This window comes from Tenrec ecaudatus, chromosome 3, assembly GCF_050624435.1.
Source record: "Tenrec ecaudatus isolate mTenEca1 chromosome 3, mTenEca1.hap1, whole genome shotgun sequence".
Lineage (NCBI taxonomy): Eukaryota > Metazoa > Chordata > Mammalia > Afrosoricida > Tenrecidae > Tenrec > Tenrec ecaudatus.
This window is the reverse complement of record NC_134532.1, coordinates 65497426-65521456: the sequence shown is the minus strand read 5'-3', so window position 1 is coordinate 65521456 and position 24031 is coordinate 65497426. Positions and strand designations below refer to the sequence as shown.

At 36.4% G+C, this 24031-nt stretch overlaps 1 protein-coding gene across 1 annotated transcript in view; it reads right to left on the bottom strand.

Annotated features, from left to right (window-relative positions):
• IQCM (IQ motif containing M) overlaps positions 1-24031 on the bottom strand; it is a 473119-nt gene that overhangs the window by 109790 nt on the left and 339298 nt on the right. Inside the window, exon 15 of the mRNA XM_075543525.1 lies at positions 11269-11430. Within this exon, the coding sequence (XP_075399640.1) occupies positions 11269-11430 (162 nt within the window). The remainder of the gene's footprint in view (positions 1-11268; positions 11431-24031) is intronic.

Here is a 24031-nt window from a genome sequence, read left to right as displayed (position 1 = left end):
GCATTTTAACCATTTCCCACACCCAGGGATACCATCATCAAATGAAGAAAACATAGTTTATTATTAGGAATTCCAGCATCCTGGGAATAGTTTTTAAAACTTTATTCAGACTCAATAAAGCATTCATTTTTATCTTTCTGTGGGGAAATTTCTGTATATATACTTAGTGTTAAAATTTTAATAAACCAAGAAGAATTAAAAAATTTTAAACAGCTTTCCCAGAAGCAAATTCACTTGTATTAAAATAATTTATATCACTCATTATTGACAAAGAATTTCAAAAGGACATTAGGCAAAATGAAAGTGGAAGGCATTGGCAGTAAATGTGTGTAATGAAATGGGTAATGACCAGGTATAGCCAAACAAATGTTCAAATCTTACGGGGTATACAATATCATTTTAAATAACTACATTAACTCCCTCTAAAAGCAGATACTCCATAGGTCAAATATGACATTGAACTTAGATATCACGTATTTAACTATATCTAAATTTTAATATATCATCTTCTATTATTATGTAGATATTTACACAAAATATCTATATATTTTATCTCAAGAGCTCCTTTCAAATAAGAATTTGAGTTTTTAATTTTATCATAATGAATCCTGCCCAAAAACTAAACCCCCCCCAAAAAAAAAAACACATGCTTAAAACTCAGCTTAGTTCTGGCAAGAATGACACAGGTCTACATTCTAAATCAGTGAAGAAAAATTAAGACTAGTCAAGGTAACAAATTTAAGTAGCAATGGTTACATTGAAAATAAGGTCACTTAAAATAAATTAGAAATTGTAAATATGAATCCAAATAAATTCTGTATTGTGTATAATATAGGCTGGAATGAAGTTGAGTAGTATAATCAGAACATGTAATAACTATGTCTATATTTACAACAAAGCATGCGCATGTCATAAATGTCTTCTGAGTGATATCAGTTAGAAGAAATGGGAACATTTAGAAAGTGTTGAGAGAAAAACACCAAAAGACGTCAAGGATTAGACAGAAGGTCTATGAGGAACAATGTTTTAAAAGGACCTATTTTGGAAAACAGAAAATATTTATGATCTGTAAGTATACAGCCTTCACTTTGTGAAGAGTACAACACCATAGAAAATGTCTCATGTTTCAAGGAGAACAATTTTGAGAAAGAACAGCTTTCAAACTCAGGCTTGACTGTCAAGGACAACTGTGTGATTTCTGGGAGTCTTTGACAATGGGCTTGTTAAATTCTCATTTTGTTAATATAAGCCAGGTCTTGCCTAAAAGCAGAAGAATCAATTGAATGGCAAGAAACATTCATTGTACTTTTCTAAAAAGTAGCACAACAGTTATTAGGCCAGGGACTAAAGCTTCAATATTAATTACATGACTTAAATAACCATAAGCTACAAGAGTAAGTAAAATTTATATGAAGGGCTGGAAATGATAAATGACAAAGACATAGAAGAACTAGAGGTCTTTGCTCATTACCCAGGCCCTGACCTAATTAGAATCCTTACATTAATACAATAATATGATTTCAGTTAAGAATGAACCATTGGCTTGATAAAGTAATTTAATCACTCATTTGTATTCCCTATATGATTTCTCTTGACTGATAATGGCTAACCTATACCTTCAAGGAATTCCCATTAGAATTCCCAGTGTTTTAGGATGAAGATGTCCTTTAATACAATCTCAGCTCTGAAGTAAAATTAAGCCAGGTCACCAAACTTAATGAAGGAGAGAAAGAAGTTCACCGTGTTTGTGACAGACTGGTGGGCCAGTGTGGCATTCGAGAGACAACTCAAAAGGAAACAGACATGAAGACCTGTTAACATGTTAATAGACTGATATCCAAAATAAGCTTTCTGGAAGTAAGTTTGACAAGATATGTCTTTGTAAAAAAATGTAAATAATTGTTTTTGTTTTGTTTTACAATTCACTACAGTCTAATATTATAGAATTATGATTCCTAATAAATAAATTGTGTATTTTTAAGCTTTCTGAAAGTATAATTTACACAGAATGTTAAATATATTCAGATCAATGTGCTAGAATTATCTGATATAAAAGTATGGTTATATTGAATATTGTTAGAGCATGCATAATTTTAATGCTAAATACTTTGCTCAAAATCTTTACTATTTGTAGAGTATTTGGTGACTCTATTAATTAATAGTTCTTGCTGATTATCTGAATTTACAAAGTGTAATTAATAAACAGGAATGCCTACATTGAGGGCATTACTTTCTAAGTATTAATGTTGGAACACAAAATAAATTCTCAAAATTGTCTTCCTTAAAATGTTTAGAGTTGAGGAGTTACTGGGTTTCAGAAAGCACTTTTGTAATCGACTAATCTTTTTCAGGAAAAATGCCGTAACAGTCTTGTCAGTCAATTTAATAACAGGTGTAATTAAAACAAAAAGTGAGGACCTGCTCACTTGCCCAAAGCAAAAGACAAAACAGGTCACCCTTTAAGAGCGCAGAAGGCAGCTTATTTAAACTTATGACATAATCCTCCTTGCATATTTCCTTTCTTTTATCTTTATTTAAATCCAGCATTCAGTTTTTACCCACAAAATACAAATCCATAAAATTACATGGGTCTCATTCTGCTTAATTTCAAATGGGAAAATTCAAAGAAAAACTAGATTTTATAGAACATAAAGCCTGGAACTTAAAATATTTCTTTTTATAATTTTCTTTCCCCTTCCTGGCTTCCTATTCTTTCTATAGAACACAGAGCTACACACTTAATTACAACTTTAAATTCACCACTTAAATAAAATCGCATTAAATCTGTGATTCTTGTAAGTGCTAAAATACTTGTTTTTAAATATAAATAGTCTAACAGTTTGGATTTGTTGGATTTATATATTTCACTATTGCGACTCAATGCATGAATGCTTTCTTTTGTTATTTCAGTTTAAGTTAAACAAGTGGCCATCTAGCAGGAAAGCAACAAAGCCCACATGAAAGAAGCATACCAACCTGTGAGATCATGAGGTGACCATAGGATCAGGTATCAGGCATCAGAAGATCCAAAACAAAAAATTCTTATTTATTTGAATAAGGGGGTTGGAATGGAGACCAAGGCCTCTCTGTAGATAACTAGACGTCCCCTCACAGAAGGCTTACAAGGAAGGAAAGGTTAGCCAGGGTGCAGTATAGTACCTATGAAACATGCAACATTCCTCTAGTTCTTTGATGATTCCTCCCTCACCTCCCCTACTATCACACCCAGTTCTACTTTATAAATCTGGCGAGATGGGAGCATGTACAGCAAAGAGCTCTCACCACACGAAATCCAGGCCAGATAAACCCCTAAGGAGCAGTGATGGGAGTAGTGAAACCAGGAGGGTAAGGGAAATGTGGTGGGAGAAGGGGGGGAATGGGGCCACTGATCACAATGATTACTGTATAACACCACCACCACCTCACGGGGGCCTGAACAACAGAAAGGTGGTTGAAGGAAGACAGATGGTGTAAGATACAAAAATAACAATAATTTTTCTAGGGTTCACATGGGTGGGAAGGAGGAGAGAAAAGCAAAACTGAAACCAAGGAATCAAGAAAAAGGATATGCTTTGAAAATGATGATGGAAATATATGGATTGTTTAAGGAGCTGTGAGAACCCTCAATAAAATGATTAAATGATTAAAGGGAAAAAAACGATATTTTGTACATTTCATTATAATATGTTACTTGGTCTTCTGAGGCTGCACTATGAAATGCTCTGTTGTCTCTTACTACATCATTTCTTCTATTTGTCCAAGTTACTCAACCATTAAGAGCAAATTTCAAACACTTCTGACACCTTATTTGAACAATGTAGAAAATACCAAAAGACAATTGAGGGAATACACCAAGTCACTATACCCAAAAGAACTAGCCAATATGCAACCATTTCAAGAGGTATATAAAAAACTACTGGAGGAAGAAGTCCTAGGTGCATATAAGGCATTAGCTATAAACAAGGATCTAGGAATTGAGAGAAGACCAATTGAAATGTTGCAATGACCTGAGAGAACACAGGAAGATGCTTGTCTATGCCAAGAAAATTTGGAAAAGAGCAACCTGGCCCACTGACATCTGCATCTGTACCCAATGCAAAGAAAGGTTACCCAACAAAATATGCAAATTATAGAAAAATATCATTACATTGCATGCAAGTCAAATTGTGCTGAAGATAAGCCAACAACCATTGCTGCAGTACCTTAACAGGGAACTGCTAGAAATTCAGGCTTGAGTCAGAAGAGGATGTGGAGCAAGGGATCTCATTGCTGATCAGATGGATCTTGGCTGAAAGAAGAAAATACCATAAAGATGTTTTTGTGTGTTTATTGACTATGGCAAGGTATTTGAATGTGTGAACCATTACAAACTATGAATAACTTTGAAAACATGGAAATCCCCAAATAGTCAATTTTACTCATACAGCACCTGTCCATGGATTAAGAGGTAGTTATTTGAATAGAATCAGGAATACAGAATGGTTTAAAGTAAGGAAAGATGTGCATCAGGGTTGAATATTACTAATGTTGTCTTGATTCAAATAATCAGAGAGGCTGGCTTATGTGAAGATGGCCGTATCAAAATTGTAGAAGGTTTATTAACAATCTGTGATGTGTAGATGACACAACTGTTGAAAGTGAGCAGGATTTAAGCACTCACTGAAGAAGATCGAGGAGTGCAGTCTTCAGTATAGATTACAACTCAACATAAAGAAGACCAACACTCTCACGAGTGGACCACTGGGTAACATCATGACAAATGGGAAAGACTGACATTTTCAAGGAGCTTGACTTGCTTTCTCCGCAAACAACACACATGGAAACACGAGACAAGAAACTGAAGATCAGTGCACTAATACAGCATTATAGTGTTTAAGAACAAAGATATTGCTTTGAAGACTAATGTGCATGCAAAATCTGAACAGTGAATACGAAATACTCAGGAAAAAATGGTCCATTTGAATAATTCTGTTTCCCTGCATATCCCAGGAGCTGACTGACGACTGAATAAATCTATTTTAAAGAACGACTGTCAGATGCTCCTTCAAAGCAAGGATAGCAAGACTGTAGCGTTTAGTCTGGAAATGTTACTAAGAGAAACCAATCCCTAGGGAAAGATTTCCCACTTGCATAAGTAGAGGTTCAGCTAAAAAGAGGCAGATTCTCAAAGAGACGGTGGACCCAATGATGGTACAAATGGACTCAAACATACAAACTGTGAGGTTGGCACAGAACTAGAAATTGCTTCATTCCATTATCCATAAGGCAGTTATTTGTCTAAAGTGACTTGACCACAAAATAACAACATTGACCAACAAAACCAAACCTTGACCAACAAAAATAACCATAAGTGAGTAGCTGTGTCTAATTGGGGTGTTAATTCCCTAATGCCTAAGCATTAATTATTAACAATCAATTAATTATTTTAATTATTATAATTCTAATTAATGATTAATTAATTATTGATGATAAGCATCATTCAATGTGCTTATTTACTATATGAATCTGTTCTTTGGTCTATTGAGGGATGAAAATAAATCAATTTAAAGAAGAAAATATCCTCAGCGGTAGAATATTGAAATATTTGAATATAAACATGCAAAATAAAAGGAACTTCATCTATATCAACAGGCAAAATTAACTCAAAGCATGTCATAGATCTAAATATGCATGCAAAACTATAAACCATCTCAAAGAAAACTTTCATTGTTAAGTGTTAATCCCAAATTCCTGGGTCATGAAGCAAATGCATGAGTCACAAAATAAACTGGTAATCAATGGAATTCTTGATGGTTAATATTGATTCATGTTGTTATTCGTTTCCATCAAGTAAGTTCCAACACATCTTGACCATATACACACCCACAGAAAGCACTACTTGAGCCTGCTCCATCCTTACAATTATTCCCATGGCTGAGTCTATAATTGCGCCATGGTGTCAATCTCCCATTGATGGCCTTTCTCTCCTTTGCTTCCCTTCTACTTAACTAAACATGATGTCCTTCTCCAGGGACTAGTCTCTTCTGACAGTATGTACAAAATATAGAAAATGAAGTCACACCATGCTTGCGTCTAAGGAGCACTGTGGCCATCCTTCTTTCAAGACAAATCAGTTTGACCTCAGCAGTTGATGGCACTTTCAATATTCTTCTCCAGAACCACAATTCCAACGCCTTGATTGCTTTTTCAGTCTCCCTTATTAAATGTCCAACTTCCATGTGTATATGAGGCAATGGAAAATAATATGGCTTGAATTGGGCACAAATTAGTCTTGAGAGGGCACACTTTGAAATGTTCTAAAGAGGTCTTGTGCAAGCAGGTCTGCCTAATGCAAAATGTCTGTAGATTACTGCTACTTCCAAGAAAATTGAATTTTTAGCCAAGTAAAACAAAATCATTGACAGCAAAAAAAAACCCCAACAAAACCCCTAAATTAAACAAGTAAATAAATAAATCTTTGACAGCTTCAACTTGTGCCACATTTATCAAGATGTCACCTAACTATCTGTCCAGTTGTTACTATTTTGGTCTTCTTTGCATTGAGTGATAATCCATACTGAAGACTGAAAACATTGTTAATCAACAGCAAGTTCTTCAAATGCTCCTCAATTTTAGTAATTGAAGTAGTGTCATATGCATTTTGCTGGTTGTTAACAGTTTCCCTCCCATGTTGATGCATCATTCTTCTTTATATAAATAAACACCGTTATTTGCTCAGAATACAAATGGAATGCCTATGTCGCACACCTGTCTTCATTCCCTTGTTCCTTTCACGCAGCTGCTTCCTGATTCACGTTCAAGTTCCACATGAGCACAATGAAGTGTTCTGGAATTCTCACTTTTCTCAAGGCTACCCATATCTCATAATGATCTACAAAGTCTAATGCCTTGGGTAGTCAATAAAGCACAAGTAAACATCTATCTGGTAATCTCTGCTTTCAGCCACTATCCATCTGATACCAGGAGTGATAACCCTTTCTCCATATCATCTGAATTAGCCCTGAACCATGACAACTCTCTGCCAGTGTACTCTGCAACTGCTTTTAGATGACCTTCAGCAAAGTTTTATTGGCATGTCCTATCAGTGATGCAGTTCTATAGTTTGAACATGCACTTTCGTTGCCTTTATTTGGAATGTGTACAAATATAGATCCCTTCCAGTCAGTTGGTCAAATTTCCTGGTATAGAAGAGTGACGACTTCCAGTGATTCATCAGCGTTTTGAAACATTTTGATTGGTATTTCATCAAACCCTGAAGCATTGCTTTTGGCTAATGCTTCCGGCGCAGCTTTAATTTCTTCCTTAAGCATCATGGGATCTTGCTCAGACACTCTTTCCTGAAATGGTGGAATGTTAAATAGTTGGGTTGTTTTTATTTTGTACAGTGACTCTGTATTCTTTCCCATCTTCTTTGGATGCTTTCTGCATTATTCAATATTTTGCCCATAACGTCTTTCAATATTGCTACTAGGGGGTTGCGTTTCCCCCCTGAATTATATCAGCTTAAACTTTGCTCAGCAAGTTCTTCCCTTTTGGTTTCCTAATTCCAGGTCTTTGCACATTTCATTATAATGTTTGTTTCTGTCTTCTCGAGCTGGCCTTTGGAATTTTCTATGCAGCTTTTTGAATTCATCATTTATTCCAATCACTTAGCTCCTCTTTGATAAAGAGAAAATATCAAAGCTTCCTTGAACATCCACTTCGATCTTTTCTTTATTTTCTGGCTTCTAGCAACAGTTTGATTTCTTCAAAAATGGCATGCTTGATGTCCCCACACAGCTTATCACAGGCAGCATTGTACTTTATTGTTGATTTGTATTTGAATGTACTAAATGGATTCTTCTGAAATTCATCAATATTTAAAAGTGTTGCCCTCCAAATGATAGAATTATGATCCAAAAAGAATGGAAGAAAGTATTTGCAAATTACTTATTCAATGGATTTGCAACTCTAATATATTAAGGAAGAATGAAGAAGTTATACCTTTGAATTATGATGTTGGCTAAGCGTACTAAATAGACCACCATGGAACCAGAACATTTTTTCTGAGAAATTTCTGAGAAACTTTTCTTGGAAATATTCTCTACCTTAAAAAGGTTGTGAGCTACATAGTGTATGCCCTTCTCAAGTTGATTATGTTGTATGTTCAACATTAGTTAATCTCACTGTTTCTTGCCACTATAACAAGAACAACACCTCACTATGTACATCCAAATCATGATCTTGATAGCATCCAGTTCTTCGTGAACCACTGTCCTAGCTTCCAGTATCTGCCAGCAGCCATGGGCATCTCTATACTTGTTGACACGTCCTCACATGCCATCTTCTCTGTGCATCTCTTTCTTCCGTACCCATCTTTATAACACACCACTCAGCAAAGATGGAATTCATGTTAATCCTTATCCAGTTTTCTCATTTTTATTAAAAATCTTAATCCTGAGGAGGGTAACCTTCACAGGTGCAATGATTCTGACTCCAACATACATGTTGGAGTAGGGATGTGACTCCCAATTTAGTCTGAAATGCACGCTATGTTCACTCTGTCTCAAAAAGTCATCTAAAATTTGCTGTTTTGGTGGTGGTTAGGTCCCACTTAATTGGTTGCAACTCAGAGTGACCTTATGCACAATAGAATAAAGAAATTCCTGGTCCTACACCATCCTCGGTTTTGTTTCTATGTTTGAGCCTATTGCTGCAGTCACCGTATCTCCTTGAGGTCCCCCCTCTTTCTTGTTCCCCTCTACTTTGTCTCTCCCCAGGGACTAGGCTCTCCTGACAACATGTCCAAAGTATGTAAGACAAAGTCTTGCAAGCTTTGTCTCTAAGGAGCACTCTCCTCACACTTCCTTCAAGACCGATCAAGTTTTCCTTTTAGCAGCCCATGATAGTTCAATAGCCTTCTTTAGCATCAATGTTCAAACACATCAATTCTTTTTCACTCTTTCTTATTCAATGTCCAATTTTTACAGGCTTATGAGGCAATTGAAAATACCATGGCTTGGGTCAGGTACATTCTAATAACATCCGTGCTTTTCAACACTCTAAAGGGGTCTTGTGAAAGATTTACGTAAGGCAATGCATGTTGATCTCTTATGTTTTTCTTCCATGAGCATTGGTTGTGGATCTAAGCAAGAGAAAATTCTTGACAACATCACTTTATTTTCTATGTGTAACGATGTTCCCTATTGATCTAGTTGTGAGGATTTTGGTCTTCTTCATATTGATTTGTAATCCGTATTAGACTGAAATCCTTGATCTTCATCAGCAAGTACACCAAGTCCTCCTCACTTTCCTCGAGCAAGGTTGTGTCGTCTGCATATTGCGGGTTGATGATAAGCCTTCTGCCAAATCTGATACCCTGTTCTTCTTTACATATAAGCCAGCTCCTCTAATTCTTTGCTCAGCATACAGATTGAAAAAGGATGATGAGAGGAAACAACCCTGTCCCAAACCTCTCCAAACTTTACAACATGCAGTATGCTCTTCTTCTGCTTCCACGACTGCTCCTTGATCCATGTACAAGTTTCCCAGGAATACAATGAAGTGTGCTGGAATTCCCAGTCTTCTCAAAGCGATCAGTAGTTTTTGTGTGTGTGTGTTTTGTGTTTTGGTTATCCACACAGTTGAAAAGCTTGGCGTGGTCAATCCAACATTTCTGGCATTCTCTACTTTCAGCCAAGATCCATCTGACATCAGCAATTATTTTTTAGATACCATTAGACACACTCCGAAAAACTCACTGCTGTCAAGTGGATGGCCACTCATAGTGACCTCCCCCATGAATTTCTGAGACTGTCACTATTTACAGGAGTACAGACCCCTGACTGCACTGCAGCCGGGAGTTTCAAACTGCAGACTGTGTTATTCATAGCCCAGTGAGTAACCACTGCACCACCAGGGGTTCCTGCTATACACACACCATGGAAATAATGAAAATATAACATTTATAATATCAAATGATGCTGAGTGTGTAAAAATCAGAATAGCATTCCAATTTATCATATAGATGCCTTCAAACATAATTCTGGATACATTTTAGAATGTATCCACACTCGGCATGAAACCACTTTGATAATAATTTGACTGTAGCTACTAAGTCCAAACCCTGCTTACTCTATAACAAAGCATCTTCATTGTTGGGTACACATCCAAGATAAATAATACTACGGGGCATCATAGCAGCTCATGGAGAAATGGAATTGAAAATCTAACAAAAGGCATACGAAAGAATGTCACAATAGTGCCAAACCTGAACTAAACCAATTGTACCTGAAGTTGAAGGAATAGACATTGATGAATTTCAGAGCTGAGTGAAAGAAGTAATATATAAAGAACACTATGTTTTCTATTAAATGAATTTTAAGAATTGATAAAGTCATAATAAGTACCGATTCTTGCAATGATATCAACAAAGGATCGTGAACCAACTTGCTTGTTAATTGTCATTCAGTAGATTATAATCCAGTGTAATACCAAATGCATGCACACAGTACATTTGCTTGCCCATGGAATTTTCAAAGCTATATCTCAGGATAAATATCACCAGACCTGTCTTCTAAGGTACTTTTGATTGGGTTCAAACCACCAACCTTGAAGTTCTTAAGTTAGTTCTTAGCCATTTGTGCTATCCAGGGACTCCTCACTAGGGATATATACATATGTAATATTTTCAAGCCTTATATGTAAAGTATAATCATTTTCACATATGTAAATCAAAGCCCCCAAATATTTTATTAAATATATACAACATAAAATATTGTTTAATAAAAGCCCATACTACGTGACATGTTATAACATTGGATCTTGCAATATATTTTGTACCATGTATCACTTCTAATAGGATATAAATGGTGTGTTTTTATTTCTAAATAGAGCTATGTCTGTAGGGGAAAGTTTATTTTAGTGTTAAAACTTGAAACTCCAGGTTCTTTTACATTTATGGGAGGTATACACTAATAGTTGGGACTGTGTCAACAACATTCATTCAATTTGGGTTTATTGAATCCTAATTCTATTTGGAAGGCACTTTATTAGACACTATACATAGAGGATTACACAAACCAATTATCTTAAATTTATACTCTAGCAGAAGCACCAAATTGAAAAATGATCAATTTTTTAAAAAATTGTAGGTTAATTCCTCAGAAATGGGAAATAATTATAAAGATCCACTGTGTCACCACAGTTTTTAAGCGATAAATATGAATGAAATAGCTTTAAGAATCCTGTCATTTTTATTATAAGTAACATTAAACTTCAACATCTTACCTATATATTTATATCCTTCTTCCCCATTTACTATGGGTCTTAGCCAAGTTGATTTAATTTGTGTATTTTTTTTCACCTGGGCACCCAGAGGAGGGTAGAGCGTGAAGATCATTTCAATTGCTTTGGACCTCTTGATTATTTCCGAATATTTTTCAAGGTCATCTGTAAAAAATAAAATAAAAAGAACACTAAAACTTAAATGTAGATATTTAACAAAATGTCAGATCTATATCTTTTAAGGAATGAAATTTTGATGCTAACATTGAAAATAAGTATTTTCCACCCAAAGGCACTTTACCAAAAATCTTACGGTTAATAACACAAATTTCCTGTGTACATTTTCACCAAAATTACAATAAAAAGTTAAAGGAAGATCTTTCTATTAGGATAATTCCTTGAAATAGAAATGCGTAATGATATTATTAATACTCTTCTATCACTATTAATTTAAAGCAATGCTGTTCATAGTATGTACATTGTGAATGTGATCATTGATAATCTTAATTCCTTTCAATGCAGTTCATAGCTGAGGAAAACAAAAGAAAATCAGTGATCAGCATTCACAATATACGTACTGTGATATAAGCATTTAATTTTTAGCATAATTTAAAATACAAAATCAGATTAATCTGTTAAAAATGTTGAATAAATAAATGTTCAGTTCAAGAATCTAAAAAGACAAAAAATATTTAATATTATCAATATATTTTAATTTTGGGGGAGTTAATATCCGATCATTCCATACTTCAATCATTTCAAGCAATATTGTGCAACTGCTACCACAGTCAGTTTCCAAACAGTCTTTTCCTTCCTGGACTCCTTGAAATGTTATCCCACTGCCCCACCCCTCTGTACACCCCTCAACCCACAAATTCAAGAGGGTATGACCTCCAATGATGCAACACATCTGAGAGAAACCCCAAGACGAACAAACAAAAATACAGAAAAGGTGTGCATCAGAGGGGGGATCAATGGACAGTTTTCACTGTTTAAGTCAGATTTATCTTTGACCTCCTATTGTCATCTCTCCAACTCCCTCTGTGTAGTAACCACGTTCCTCCCATCCCTCTGGTATGGATAGAGGAAGATCACCAGAGGCTTATTCCTATGCTGTTCCAACAAATGTGTTGGGCTCCCTTGTCATTCATAGTCTTCTGCAAAGAGGATTCTCACAGTTGGGACTCTGACACTATTCCCTCTTTTGACTTCAGAGTATATGATCTACAGTCTTTTGATGATTAACGATGGCATGCTTCTTCCATATGTACTTGGTTGACATCTCACTGAGATGGCTGCTTGTTTGGAAACAAGCCTCTAAGACCCCTTAAGCTATTTTATCTCATAGTTGGGCATCATCTAATTTCCTCGCCGCATTTTGCTATATAACATGCATATCTTCTGTGGTCCCTTCTTGACGGCGAGTATTAAGCAGGGCCATGATGTAAGAACTAATTGTTCTTAAGTTGGAGCTGGGATTTAGCTCCAAATCCATTCCTGGATCTATGGGGGGTTTATTGGTTTTGTTTTGTGTTTTTTTTTTAATCTGAGCTTTCCAAACTTCCTTGTTAATTTATGATAGAAAGTCTTACTGATCATCCCCCTGCGGCATCATGATCATCTATCAATATCTTCTTTGATAAGCCCCGATACTAATCATATATGCCCCATTGAGAGGTTATTTGACCAATGTAAACTAACTCCATATCACAGTACCTGAATTATTCAACTGTGCATAATCTTCCTTTCATGGCTGGATGCTGTTTACACAAATAAAGGAAGTTCATTGTCCGGTAAAATTTATAATAATAATAACTTAAAATATCAGTCACAGGTTTGCCAGAATAATACAGACATTCCCACAGCATATACAGCAGTGGCTTCAATGCCACAGTGATCCAAGGTACCTGTCCTGGGTCCCCAGGATGCACCCCGAAGGCCAGATCCATGTGGCCCATTTGGTTCATACTAGCCAGAACACTCCCTGAAAATATACTAAAGATAATGTCTATGCGATGATTCAGTTTTTTTAAATATTATTTTGGTATGGGCTATAACTTTTTTCTCTTCTTCTCTGTGGCATGGTCTCAGTGGTGCAGCCTCTGCTGCTTCTATCATGTCAGACAGGGATACTCACAATGATCGTGGGATCCCACCTCCTTCTCCTGAGATGCTTCACGCCTGTCAAACAATGGCAAAATCACCAATTCCCTATGCAGTGTCTTTGGGTGTAGCTTAGTTGGCTATACCCTCTCCTGACAGCCACAAGGTCAGCAGTTTGAACCAACCAGCCATTCTTGGGAGAAAGATAAGACTATTTATTTCTGAAAGATTTATAGTCTCAAAAGTCCAAAGGGGTAATTCAATTTGGGTTCTCTGTGATTCAGAATCAGCTTGATGGCAGTGAATTTGCTTGCAACTTGTTTGCATGATGCCATCAAGTTGTTGGGTGGGAATTATAAAGGCTATGGGTAGAAAGGCTTTACTAAGGAGATATGCAGATAAAATTAGTATATTTTCATAATTTACAGACTGAAAAACTTAACTTCTCTGGGCATGTTTCTTCTTTCATGTTATTCCAAGAGGTAAACAGGAATTTAGTAGCTGGTATTGATCATTTTGATTTATAATGAACTTTTCTTTTAATACACGGTGTCGTTAGGTGTGGTGGAGTTGGTTCCAACTCAGAGTGATCTTGTGTACAACACAACAAAACACCATCTGGTCCTGCAGCATCCTTGCGATTTTCATGTTTCTTCTCTTGACTTCCATGAGCATTGATTGTGGATCGAAGCAAGTTTAAATTCTACACCATTTCAGTCTATACTCCATTATTCATGTTACCTATTGGTCCAAATGTGAGGATATTAATTTTCTTTACCTTGAGTTGTAATCCATAGGGAAGGCTTCAATGCTTAATATTCATCATCAAGTATTCATCATTTTCAGCAAGCGAGATTGTGTCATCTGTATATCACAGGTTATTTAGTAAACCTTCTTCCAATCTTGATGTTGCGTTCTTCACATAATCCAGTTTCACTGAAGATTTGCTCAGATTTACATATTAAGGAAATCTGGTGAGAGGATACACCATTCTTGATATTAAACCATGCAGTATGCCCTGGTTCCCTTTTTGAATGACTGCTTCTTGGGCTGTGTACAGGTTCTGCATGAGCACAATTCATTGCACTAATGCCCATTTTCTCAAGACTACCCATAGTTTTGTATGATCCACACAGTCAACTGATTTTCATAGTTAATGTAAACATCTTTCAGATATTCTCTGCTCTCAGTCAGAATCCATCTGACCTCAGCAATGATATCTCCTATTCTATTCCTCTTCTGAATCCAGATTAATCTTCTGACAGTTCACTGTCAAGCTACTGCTGAAACCATTGCTGGATGATTTTCAGCAATACTTAATTTGCATCTTATATTAATTATTTTGTTCTATACTTTGTGCATTCTGGTAGGTCACCTTTCTTGGAGTGTGTCCAAATATATGAACCCTTTTCAGTCAATTGGTCAAGAGCAGTCTTCCAAATTTTTTGGCATAAATAAATGATTGCTTCCAGAGCTTCCCCCAGTTTGTTGAAATTTCCTATTGGAATTCTGTTAATATTTTGGCTTTATTTTTGCCAAATTCTTCTGGTGTAGCTTTAACTTCTTCCTTCAGCACCATTGGTTCTTGCTCATATGCTATGTCTTGAACTGGTGGACTGTGAAGTAATTATTTTTGATACAGTGACTCTGGGTATTTTTTCCCACTTTCTTTGAATGCTTCCTGCATCATTCAATGTTTTTCCCATCAAATCATTCATTATTGGAACTCAAGGCTGAAATTTTTTCTTGAGCTCTTTCAGTTTAAGATATGCTAAACGTGCTCTCCCTCTTTTGGTTTTCTAACTTTAGGTCTTTGCATATAATTATAATATTTTACATTCACGTCTTGAGCTGCCCTCTGAAATTTTCTACTCAGCTCTTTGACTTCATTCTTCCTTCCATTTGACTTAACTATACTGCAATTAAAAGCAAAGTTCAGAGTATCTTCCGACAATCATGTTGATATTTTCTTTCTTTCTTTTCTTTATGTTTTATTGGATTACTTACAAATCATACAATTCAATTGTTCAATCATATTAAGAAAAGCTGTAAAATCATCATCAGAGTCAATTTTAGAACATTTTTTGTTCCTTTACTCGTTATTTTTAGTTCCAATTTTCTCTACTTTCCCTGTCACACTGCCAAGAAACCATTAAACTAGTTACTGTCTCTATAGATTTACTTATTCTGGATTTCATATACAAAAAACATTTAAAAAATGAAAAACAATCACAAATAAATCAGAAAAAACAATTTTAAAAGAAAGCAGAAAATATTAAAATTAGAACAAATTAAAATTGGAATAGGGAGATCATGTGATATAGTATTACATTTTAATCTAACTGAAACTTCAATAACCTACTTTCCAATGCATTTTACATAATAGCATACTTTCTAATGTATTCACGTCCTGATCTGTAGTATGAGAAGATTCACCAGAGGCTTAATCTATGCGAACTTCCCCTTCTTTCTTCATGTATGATGTTCTTGATGTCATCCAATAGCTCATAAGGTCTTCTTTCATCAATGTTTAATGCTTCAAATCTGGGTGGGATAGGCACAAGGTCAAATGTTGGCTCTTGTGGATTTGTTTCCATTTACTTCAACTGAACATGAGCAGTTCCTGGTCTATTTCACAGTTAGCCCCTGGCCTGACTTTTGCTGCTGATATTCAGCTTCTTCATCATCTTTTTTCACATGTTGTTATATATTTTTTCTATATGTTCCGTCTGGCGATGTCCACATGTATAGTCACCGCTTGTTTGCTGAAAAGATATTTGCAGTGAAGAAGTCCTTGGTCTTGCAAAATTCTGTGTGGTGATTTCCAGCCTCCTCTTATATTGAAAGCAGACCATATCTGGAGTAAACTTCCTTTTTAATTGATTGGACTAGGGCTGAGACTTGAGGATGGGTTTTATATTGTACTCTAATCTTCCTCTAGTGGATTGGTTTCTCATAGAAGATGCTGTTGTAGAGGTGACTACACTGAGGTAGATAATAGAATAAACAGATATCGACTGCCAAATCACTGAGAATCATGACTCATTCGAGTTTACACAAAATCATCTGAGACGAAGAGAAACATCAATGTCCATATTTCTCTTTGTTTTCTCTTTCTCTTTGTTTTCAATATTTTCATTCTAATCAGTAACTCTCAATGAATTTTGACTGCATGTTTGATCAATTGCAGAGTGAAGCTGTTGGTAGAATTCTTCACCTTCTGCATCACTAGTGTTGGTGTGTAGCTTTGACTAATAATGGTGTTGATTCTATTTTCTCCTATGTGGATAGATATATTTCCCTATCATAAACATCATTGTACTTGAAAATTGATCTTGAATAACATCATGATCATTGTGTCTAAGGAACATTCTGGCAGTACTTTCTCCAAGATAAATTTGTTTATTCTTTTGACAGTCCATGCTACTTTCAATATTCTTTGCCAGAACCAGAATTCAAATGCATCTTTTCTTAATTGATATTCCCAAGGACACATAATTCCTCCATAAGCCTCAGCCAAAAGATACACTGCTTTATTTCCATGAGTCAGTAGAGTAAGCTCCCTAATACAGTGTATGAGGAGGCAGCTCATACCTTTCAAGTGAGCTCCTGTCCAAAGGTCTTCAGCTTCATTTCTTCTTCAGCTTTATTTCCCAGGAAACCCACTCCTTTTTCATGGCTCCTGAACTTGGTTCTACTGCTGCTGCTCCTTTGCATTCCTTTGTTACTTCTCTGCTATCACAATTTTTGTCCCTCAATCTTGGAAGCTCCATGTTCAGGGATCTCAGAGCACACAGAACACACTCCATTGAAACCCCCTTTACTCAGCTGCTTTTATACCCAGCAATTTACACATTAAATTTTCAAGTTTTTACAATCACAACAAGCTCAGTTAACAAGAATTGACAACATAATCCTATAATGCTTTCAGGATATTTCTCTACTTCCTTTACCCAGATCCATCAGAAAAAAAGAAAAGAGCTTTAATGGGAGTTAAAGAGACTGGGACTTAAAGTACACTTACCCTTGTATATTAGCTAATTGAATCTTAAAATCACATGCATTTTAACTAGCTGGTGATGCCATGAGTTGATTTTCATCAGATTCTCTTTTTACAGTTGACGGGATTGAGGTTCATGGATGTTATAATGTAGTTTAAGGCCTCTCGTGATGTAAATATTAGAACTAGGTTTTAATCCCAATTCTGTCTAACTTAAAATTCTGTCCATTTAACAGGATGATACATCATTCAGACACATGGCCCATGGTATCATGGGATTCTTTTTGGCTTCGTAGGTTTTTAGCCAACTGGTAGTGCTTCCTTTGAAAGGTTTTTCTGACTCTTCAGATGTCCCTAGAAAGTACCGTCTTAGTGTCAGTGACATATTTTCTTCTCACAAACAGGACATCATAGCTGTTGTCAGTCAGATTTCTTATTTAGCCATCTCCAGAAAAACTCATTTTGTACCAATCCTTGTAGTCCCCTAGTATCTTAAGCCCAATTTACAGACTATTACTTTTTTTTTTTTTGCTAGAGATAGAAACATATAAAACCACACAGTACAACCTCCAAGTCACCTCCGGCTTTTCCTAATTCACAGAGAAGTAAGACTCAGGATGTATATTGATCAGGGTGATGAGTTCTCAGACTATTCGCTGAGTCTTTACTCTCTCACAGCCCACACGCTACATTATTGAGAGCTTCGCTCCCTCCTGAAGAGTCAGAATATGAATTCAAAAGAGAGTAATTCATGGTTCAGAGCTAGATTTTTAAGTTATTTGTAAAATTATGAAATCAACTTAGAGTTGTCAGCTTTGCATTCTTCTAAGGATAATAAAAAGAAACACACCTCTCTCATCACAAGGGTTCTTCTTTCATTGTTGCTTGAATACATTTTAACAGCACACATGCACATACAACAAAATCTTAGATGAGTGAGCAACACTTTACATTGAATGGTGAGAACCACAGGCAATGAAATTTTGAAAGTGTTCATTTCATATGCTTTAGATTTAATACAAGTCCCAGCACCAACACAATCGTTAAAAATGTATGTGTGCAAACTATTCAATGTAAGATCAGTCTAAAGTGCATTTCAGAGTTAGGTAGCTAATAAGGCTTTACTAATGACTTCATGTCATAGAACTAAAGGGAAGAATATGGGTAGAGAGAGCCTCATCTTTTCCCTTTACCCCACTTTTCCACTTAAAAAATGGAAAAGCACTCCCTTGGTGGAGCTTTGGGAGCATTCACTTTCCCCTCTGGGTGCGAATCAAGGAGCTCACTCTGAGTGCACGCCCCCAGCGGCACCTGACTGAACAGGTTCCCTCTGCTCACAGTCAAGTTTTTGTCAAAGCACTTTCACTGGAACGCAATTTTTGTGATGGCCAATTGAAGAGAACAGCATGCAGCTGTGTCGTTTTGGTTCCTGCTTAGGGAAAATGCCACCGAAACTACTGTGATGGTGAACACAGCTCACAAGGACAGTGCTTTGGGACACACTCAAGTGTATAAGTGGTTTTCTCATTTCAATAAAGGTGACATATTGATTGTGGACAAACTTTGTTCTAGGCTTCCATCAGCTTCCCAAACTGATGACCATGTCAACTTGTAGTGTATTTGGAGTTCATTCGGCCAAATCAAGTTTTCTATTTAGAGGTTCTGAAAATATGACCTAACAGTATGCAACACAAAAGGCCCAATTTTTGGCAGACGGGGGATTGGTTTTGCCACCATGACAATGCACCTGCTGACGCAGTCACCTCCGGACACCAGTTTTGAGCAAAAGAAAATGGTATGCTTCTTTTTCCCCACATACCTGACTCACCTGATCTCGCTTTATGTGACTTATTTTTGTTTCCATGAATGAAGGGGGATATGAAGGAACAATAATTTGATGCCATAGAAGAGGTGAAGAAAAAAATGAGGGAGGTGCTGTCAGCCATCCAAACAGATGAGTTTAAAAATGTTTCCAAGAATAGAATTGCAGATATGACAAATTTATTAAGTGTAATGTAGAGTACTTTGAAGGTGATAAAGTTGTTTTGTAAAAGAATTTAAAATAGAGCTTTGAAAAAATTCTGATTTATTTTGGCTACCTTCTCATATACTGTTAAGAAACTAAATGCCTCATATTCTGTACTCAAATCCACTTTATAGCCTTCATCCTCACACATTATTTATAAGCTAAGAAAAGTGGTAGCTTGTAGTGATTTTTAACCCATTATAAATATTATATATTCTAAATGTTAATTTATCCCCCATGGGTCAATGGGAAATCATGTTACATTTTCAATATGGGATTATATGCAAGCTTGAATGGTGGTTAAATAATTCATAAGGTGAATAATTTATGCAGGTGATGAGTGGCAGATTGCTTCTGTATAGCTTTAAGGATTTGGAAAGCTTCTAGGAGGGGGACAGTTCTATACTGTCTTATATAGTCACTAATGGTTAGGTTGACTTGGTTGCAGTGTGTCTTGGTTTGGTATAAATGATCTCTCTCTCTCTCTCTCTCTCTCTTTTTCTCTCTATTTAATACCATACTACCATTCAGCTAAATCACATTGTGATGCATTCCTTGTCTTTGATTTGAAATAAGTGAATGTCATACTTTTTGTCATGCCATTTTTCTCTAGACTTATCCATTAGTAAATTGGGGGGATACCAATTTACCAATATGAAAAATTATATATGTCTTAGACAAGGGAGAGTGAATCCACAGGCAGTCCCACTCCTGAATTAATGAAAGTTATATTTAATTAATTTATGTTGGAGATATAAAATCTGAAAGATCACTGGAGCAAAGAATGATGATTCAAAACCAAGGAGCAAAAGAGTTGAGAAGACAGAAAAGAAGTCATGCAATGATATATGCAAGGGCCATTGACCTGACTTACAATTAAATCCTGACAGTACTTAATTTAACCAAGGCAAAAAAATGTTCATTAACACTTGAGTGAGAGGGAAGGATACAAATAAGGGAATAAATTCCCTAAAATTTGTTAATGTAGAGCAAATAGTACTGCTTATAAATATCCTGAAGGCATGAAAAGAGGCATATTGTGAATTTCACCATAATGCTGATTACTAATTTAAAAAATGAATGTGTAGATATCATTGCCTTTGATACACAACTTTATAAGTCAAATAAAAATTTACTGTAAAATAAAGAACCGGGGGATGACAGTCATTTTAATAATAGTAGTATGGCTATTTGGAAAGGCCCACTTCATCAGTTGAATAAATATAGAGAGTTCATAAAGAAATCTGATAACATTTTAATTTTATTTACGTGTTGACTTCTAGAAAATACTTTAAAAGTATAAGTATATTTGATATATTTTCAAAGGTTGAATTGAAAAACCTAAAAGATTCCTTTTTTCTTTCTTATGCAATTTAGATAGTAATAGATATTATGTAACTAACTGCATAAAAAATATATAGCTGCCCCAAACACTAACAGATTTGTGGTTAATTATTTCAGTAGAATTATTTTAAAAATTAAATAATTTTATCGGGGCTCTTACATCTCATTCACAATTCAAACATCCATCCAGTGTGCGAAGCAAGTTTGCACATATGCCACCATCATCATTTTCAAAGCTTTCTCTTCTAACTTGAGCCGCTGATATCAGCTCCCCATTTCTTTTTCCGTCTCTTCCCTCCCACCCTCCCACAGGAACCCTTGATAAGTTATTGATTATATTTCCATGTCTTACATCATCCTCCATCACCCCTCACCCACTTTTCTGTTATTCATCCCCCTGGGGGCGGGGATTCTAGATTGATCCTTGTAATTGATTCCCCTTTTCTCCCCCTCCCCCCTACCCACCATCCCCTAATCCTACTGGTATCTCCACTCTTATTGTTGGCCTTGAGGGGTTTATCTATCCTGGATTACCTGTGTTGCTGACTCTTACTTGTGGCAGTGTGCATGTTCTGGTCTTATCTGATTTGTAAGATAGAATTGAGGTCATGATAGTGGGGTAAAGGAAGCACCAAAGAACTGGAGGAAAGTTGTGTGTTTCATCGGTGCTAAACTGCATCGACGGGCTCATCTCTTCCCTGTGACCCTTCTATTAGGGGATTTCCAATTGTCTACAGATGGGCATTGGGTCCCCACCCCGTTCACCTTTGGTATGGTTTTGTTCTGGGTCTTAGATGCCTGATACCTGATCCCAACAACACCTCATGCTTACACAGACTGGTGTGTTTCTTCCATGTGGGTTTTGTGTTGCTTCTGAGCTACATAGCTTGATTTTCTTCAAGCATTTAAGACCCCAGGTTCTATATCTTTTGATAGCTGAGCACCATCAGCCTTCTTCACCACATTTGCTTATGTACGCATTTTGTCATCAGTGATCATGTTGGGAAGGTGAGCATCGCAGAATGCCAGATTTCCACATTGGAAGAACTGGAGGAAATCGTGCTAAGTGAAGCAAATCAAGCACAAAAGCAAATCAAGCATGAGTCCACACACATCCCTGGGATTCAGTCCAGCAACTATGGCATGTGCCAAACCCAATTCAGGGATACATACAGCAGCCAACTAAATAAGAGGGGGGAAGAAAGAGGCAGGGAAAAGACATGAGTAGGAGGAAGCGAGGGAGAGAGGGGCCAGGCTTCAACCCGATGCACCAAGACTTGAAACAACATGCCAGAATGTCCCAGGGAACCAATCAAGAGGTCTGCGAGCCGGTCCCAACCCCAACTATGTGGATACCCACCCCCCAGAAGAATGCACTTCAGAGGACAGCACTGGGCTACAGTTTGGGGAAAGGGACACATTGGATTAGATCACATGGGAGAAATGACAACACGCAGGGAGGACAATAGTACCAGCTCCACCACAGGACATGGCATCCCTAACTGAACCATGACGCTGTGGGGGACAGCACTGGAGACACAGTGTGGGAATAGTGCACGGTCTGGCCCCATCTTGCTGTGGTGAGACACTGAGGGCATGCAGCAGAGCACCAGAGGAAACAGAGTGATGAAACCCCGGGGGAATGCCAAAAATAGACTTTGGAGACAGAGTGTGGCACCCCGTTAGACTCGACTGGAAAACACTTGTAAAAGCCAATAAAGAGACCTTGAACTATTTTTAGCCTTTTCCATTTTTGTCAGTGACGTTCTTTTTGCTATTTTAATTTTGTTTGGGGTTGTTTTTATTAATTTGTTGATTTTGACTTCCTTTGTTGTTTTATTGAGCTTTGCCAGGTTTTTGCACTTATTAATGAAGATCAAAGGTTACGGCCTTCAGTAAGGACAACTCCATGTAAAGAAGACAAAATCTCCACAACTGGACCAATAGGTAATATTATGATAAAATTTTTAATGTTGAAATTCTAAATGATTCTATCTTGCTTGGATCCACAATCAGTGCTCATAGAAGCAGGAGTGGAGATCAAAAGACATATTGCATTAGGGGAATATGATCACAAAGCCTCCTTAGAGTTTTGAAAAGCAAAGATTTTACTTTGAGGACTAAAGTGTGCCTGACCCAATCCATGGTAGGTTCAATTTCCTCATATGTTTCTGAAAGTTGGGCATTGAAGAAGGAAGATCAAAGAAGAATGTATGTGTTTGAATTGTGGTTCTGCCAAGGAATGTTGAAAGTGCCATGGACTGCTGAAAGGACAATCAAATCTGTCTTGGAAGGATGGTCAGAGTGCTCCTGAGGGGCAAGGATGGCTGGATTTTGTCTTACATATTTTGGACATGTTGGTAGGAGAGTCCAGTCTGTGGAAAAGGACATCATGCTTGGTCAAACAGAGTGACAATGAAACAGAGAAAGGCCAGGACGAGACAGTGTCTTGCCATGTTGTGCGCAGGGTCAGTATGTGTTAGAATGGACTCAATTCACCTAAAAACAGCAACACCAAGTTCATCAGATAAAAGATAAACCCTGAACAAATGACAAGATTTCCAGATGGACTTGTCCATGTGGATACCAAATTAGGTTCTGTTTAAAAACAAAGTCTGTTTTTCCAAACTTGAAACTTTCTTTAATGTTAAGGACTTTATTTTCTAAACTAATATATATTTCTCCACGTTATTAAAAAGGCAAATATTTTGGCTTTGTTTATTATATACACAATATAAAAACAAATGATTTCTGTACTAGTTTGGGCATTGCCAATTGAAGTAGAAATTTTACATATTTAACAAATGTCAAATATACAAACTAATTTATTTCTAGATTTTAGTAGGTACTAATGCTCTGGTGGTCAAGCTAAAACACTTATTTTTTTCTTCTTTTCTTCTGTGATTTTAATTAAAATGAAAACTGTTTTACACTACCAAACAACACAAATATAACTGCTACTTTAGTCAATCATAGAAATACCCAGTCTCAATTAACTTGGAAGAATACAGTATATCAGAAGCAGTAACATTCTAAATAAAAAATAATGCCTAAAGCCAACATAAATGTCCTCAAATGTTAAACAAGATGCAGATATCTTCTAAAGAAAGAGCCAGAGCTGAAAGACTCCCACGGGGGTCATCTGATAAGTGAAAAACTTAGGTGTGTGGTGCCCACTAAGAAGAGCAAAACAATGTACCTAAAGAACTGAGCTCATTCTACATGTCAAAATGACAGTGAAACCCCCAGAGGGGGAAAAACACAAACTAAAAATGCACTTAACAATACTTAAA